We start from the raw sequence: 4,625 nt of genomic DNA, 5'->3' as shown, positions 1-4,625 counted from the left end.
AGCGGCTCTGCAGTGGCTGGTGTTCTCATCTCATCTCCTGAGTGCCCTAGGCTGAATGAGGGTGTAAGGACTCACTCAGCTGGCACTGTGTGTGTGAGAGAGAGAGAGAGAGAGAGAGAGAGAGAGAGAGAGAGAGAGAGAGAGAGAGAGAGAGAGAGCTTTTGATTTAACTGTGAAGTAGATCCCGCAGAGGGGGACACGCTGGGACACGCTGGGACTCCATGTGGACAAAAGACCACGGTGACAGCGAGTGGAAGAGGAAGATGAGTCTCAGCGGTGATCAAACCACCGTGACCACCGTCACTGGGAAGGACTTGGCCAGAAACGGCAGCACCAGCCGAGGTCTCCGGGGAGATGCTAAGCCCGCGTCGACGCCGTCTACACCCACTAGGAAACCAAAAACCGTGAGTATAAACCTGCGTGATGAGTTATGGGTACACAGTAGAAAGCTCAGTGTTAGTTTAGAGTGTAAACATTTGTCCATAAGGATCTCTTCAAATTATTAACGTGTTTTCCACCAATTTCACAAACTTTTCTTACGTTAATAAGCAACAATCTGGGTTATTTTGAATGAATAGAACATTACTTTAACCAATCTGTACGGTAGAATATTTTTATATAATATAACTAACACATCTGCAGTGTTTGGAGGTGGTCTCCCTACTCTATCATTGAGAAATATGGACCCAGGACACCTACATGTTGATAATGTCAATAAAGTTATTTGAAGCAGATGGCACACCGCATTATGCCATCTTTATTGCAGTTCTGACATCATTGCAATTACCTCTATTGGTCAGGAGAAACATAAAACGTACGGATCGTAGCTTTAAAATTAAGCCTATACCAAAGCTGGTGACTGACTTGTGTCAAGGAATTCTGTATCTGTAGTTGTTGAGGCAAACGGTGGCGGAGACACTTCAGGTTATAAGATAGAAGTTTAATACGTGAGCTCATGGGAGAAGAACACTAAACAGGTTGATGGTGAAGTAGTTCTCAGCTTGTGCATAAGGCTAAGCTATATACAAAGATAAGATCAGTGGTGGAAAGTAACTAAGTACATGTACTCAGGTACTGTACTTAAGTACAATTTTGAGGTATTTGTACTTCACTTGAGTTTTTCGAATTTCCAATACTTTTACTTCTACTCCACTACATCTCAGAGGAAAATATTGTGCTTTTCACTCCACTACAATTATTTGAAAACTTTAGTTACTATTCACTTAGAGATTTACTTAGTAGATTTAGATTATTATTACAAAACATACAGTAACCACTTCAGCCCTATATACATTTAGGCCATTTGAAAATAGCCGATCTACAAGCTCACAATGCGTTGCGATGCGACACATTGTGAGCTTGTAGATCTGCTATTTTTCAAATACTCCGTCCCAGAGCAGATCTCCAAAAATATATAAATCCACAAAACCCCATGAATGGATCCCTGATGTCATCAATATGACGTCATAATACTGATGTCATAGACTGGCCTCCAAGTATACTATAATAATGGGTAACTGCGCTAAGTACTCTGACAACAGGTACAACGGGTAGTCGGGTGCAACGGGTACTACGGGTACTACGGGTATTGCATAACTGGAGGGGTATGCAATACGGGCATCATTACCAGTGGGCATCGGCCTAGAAATACAATACAATTTCTACCATAACTCTGCCACACTTGTGTTTGTTTGATTGATTGATTGATTGATTGATTGAATACTTTATTTAGAAGTTTGCAGAGAAAAAGCACATGGAAGCACAGTTTACAATACAAGGTCAACTAAAATGGATTGCACAGGAAAGCCACAATGGCTTGTTTCAAATGGGATCCTCACGTACTCAATTCATGGAGACATTAAAAGACAGTCAGATAGACACTACTATGCACTACTATGTGTACTATTTTCTTGTGTGTACTTCCAGTTATTTGCCCCTCACTGCAATCCTTGGTGTTAGCGTTACTTTTCCATTATATATTGTCCGTGTACTGCACACAAAAAGAAGAATACTGAATCATGTGGATCTCAGGATCCACATGGGAACGGTGTGGCTCTATAACGTCAGTTGTCTAAATGTGACATATCTATGACATATGGCAAGGTTTCAGACTGATCCAAAACCCATTGACTTCCATAATAACATGCACACCCTCATATAAACGGCTAGTCTCCTGCAGAGCCATGCCATAAAAAGAGATCCAGGATGTCTATACAGTGAACAGAACTGTTAGATCCTGACCGGGTACGCCAAAGATCATTTGAATTCAGATAACACCAAATACAAGTTATCATCCATTCTGCAGTGAATATTTGTTTGAACAGTCACTACAGTCTACAGAAGTCTCCAATGAACTGTTCAACCTTTCCAGATGCTGGGTCAAAGCCCACCTTCATGCAATCACTTTACAATCACTTTACAATCACTTTGCAATCACCGAAGTCGTATGGCAGAAAGAACCCATGCTGGGAATAAATATACCATAGTATATACTGTATTGTGAAGGCCTGCTTTTGACCTTGGGATGCTTTCAAGAGACCTGGATGAACTGGACAAACCTATTGATTGAAAAACTGTCTATCCCAAGCAATCAGAAATGAAGACAAAAAAAAAGGAAAAACTGGAAAAACTCTCTAGAGAGATTCAAGTAATGAAGTAAGTAATGAACAGAGATTAAAAAAAATGGTGCGAGACGGGGAGGAACCCCAAACATAGCCCCAAAAGGCAATCTGCTGCACTCCTTTTTAGTCTGTTTTACAGATATAAAATTCATTTGCAAGAAAACTAAAGATTTTGACAGGAACATGAGTGAGCATGAGTACACAAGAATTCTGTCCTAAATGATAAAAGACAGATCTAGGTCTGATCTCTTAAAAATAATCATACAGTGAAATAAAATGACTGTATAATGTTTACAACAGAATCAGGGTGTAGAATGGGAATAATAACAAAACATTGGCTCAACTCAATGGTGTATTCAAAGAACAACCTCTGGTGGTTTATAAAAGAGATAAAACGTGCGTTACAAATAAAATAATAATAATAATAATGATTAAAACATACCATTTTGTAAAAGCTGCAAATGGATGGAGATTTGATTTGATGGAAAAACTGCACCCAAAACTCATCTATTGGTGTGCTATTATTTGTAGCCCCTGCTGTTCAAAGTGTGTACTATGCACATCCCTGGTTTGTGGCCTTCTCTTCCAGTCGTTTTGAAATTGTTTGAAAATCTTTGAAATTCTCATCTTTACAATGCCGGATATAGGGATGCCAGGTTGAAAGTGGATGTTTGTTAGGAGTATCGATCAGTTTGTTCTCTTTCATCTTGCAGCCAAAACCAGAGAATGCAATCACCATTGCCGTGTCGTCACAAGTGCTCTTCAACATGGAGAAAGAAAAACAGATCTACGAGCTGCAGGGCATGGAGGAATATAACCACTACCAGATGGAACACGAGACGGAACCCTTTAGTCCTGGACCAGCTTTCTCTTTTGTAGAGGTATGAGACCACACACACACACACACACACACACACACACACACACACACACACACACACACACACACACACACACACACACACACACACACACACACACACACACACACGAATACTATGTCTTTGGTCGTGTTCCAGGCTCTGGAGGCAGTGAATGCTCGACTGCGAGAGCTCTACCCCGAGAGTGAGGAGCTCTTTGATGTCGTGCTTGTGACTAGCAACCACGCATATGTGGGCCTCAGACTCATCAACTCCATCAACCACTACAGTGAGTGACAGGTGCACACACGCACATGCACATTGCACACGCGCACACACACACACACACAGACGCACGCACGCACACGTACGCACACACTGCCAAACAGAATATATTCTCAAACGAATTACAACAGTTGACACTGAAGTAAGCAAGTGCAGGCATAGAATGCAAGAATATCGAATACGGATATCACTTGGTTTCACTCTAGTTTGGAAGGTTTGGATGCATCTTCTTGAAATAGATGGTAAAATAGTGTGCAGAGTGCAGACTGCAGAGATCATTTTATTCAGCCTGATTTAATCAGTAATGCCTTGATCTGGTAAATTAATTTAATGGTGCTTTGCAGTGGAGTAGTTACCACTTAAGCCCCATTTTCAAAAATATGTTTTATTTAGAAAACAATCAATATTTTCGAAACATTTTAGAAATGTATTGAATATTTTCACCTATTACCACATGTTCAGGGTCCTGTCAGTTATGCTGCGCTGATGGCCTTATTTTGTGGTTCCACATACAGATCAAGCTAATTTCTTCCTTCATCTTCAACTCTGCAGATCTATTCATTGAGCGCTTCTGTATGACTGGAGGGAACAGTCCTATCGGCTACTTAAAGGCCTACCACACAAACCTATACCTGTCATCTGACCCAATCAAAGTCCGAGAAGCAATTGAGGAAGGTAAGTGCCCAGACAGAAACATCTAATACCACTGAGAGCAGAAAGAGAAATAATATTGACAAAAGATGGATTATTAGTATTACCCTATTTAGGGTATGAGTTTCTTGCTAAAACCTGTTTAACAATGTTTAACATGATCTGATTTGCAAAACTGATAAACACTGTCTCTATTAAAGGTAGGGTA

At 40.5% G+C, this 4,625-nt stretch overlaps 1 protein-coding gene across 1 annotated transcript in view; it reads left to right on the top strand.

Annotated features, from left to right (window-relative positions):
- Positions 1–221: 221 nt before the first annotated feature.
- LOC308074668 (cytosolic 5'-nucleotidase 1A-like) overlaps positions 222–4,625 on the top strand; it is a gene marked incomplete at both ends in the record, with an annotated part of 11,167 nt that continues 6,763 nt past the window's right edge. Inside the window, 4 exons of the mRNA XM_080414175.1 lie at positions 222–404; positions 3,335–3,502; positions 3,641–3,770; positions 4,319–4,441. Coding sequence (XP_080270301.1) covers positions 222–404; positions 3,335–3,502; positions 3,641–3,770; positions 4,319–4,441 — 604 coding nt within the window. The remainder of the gene's footprint in view (positions 405–3,334; positions 3,503–3,640; positions 3,771–4,318; positions 4,442–4,625) is intronic.

Source organism: Gymnoscopelus braueri, assembly GCF_963280865.1.
Source record: "Gymnoscopelus braueri genome assembly, chromosome: 19".
Lineage (NCBI taxonomy): Eukaryota > Metazoa > Chordata > Actinopteri > Myctophiformes > Myctophidae > Gymnoscopelus > Gymnoscopelus braueri.
Note: the sequence above shows the minus strand (reverse complement) of the source record. Positions and strands in the feature narration are given on the sequence as shown.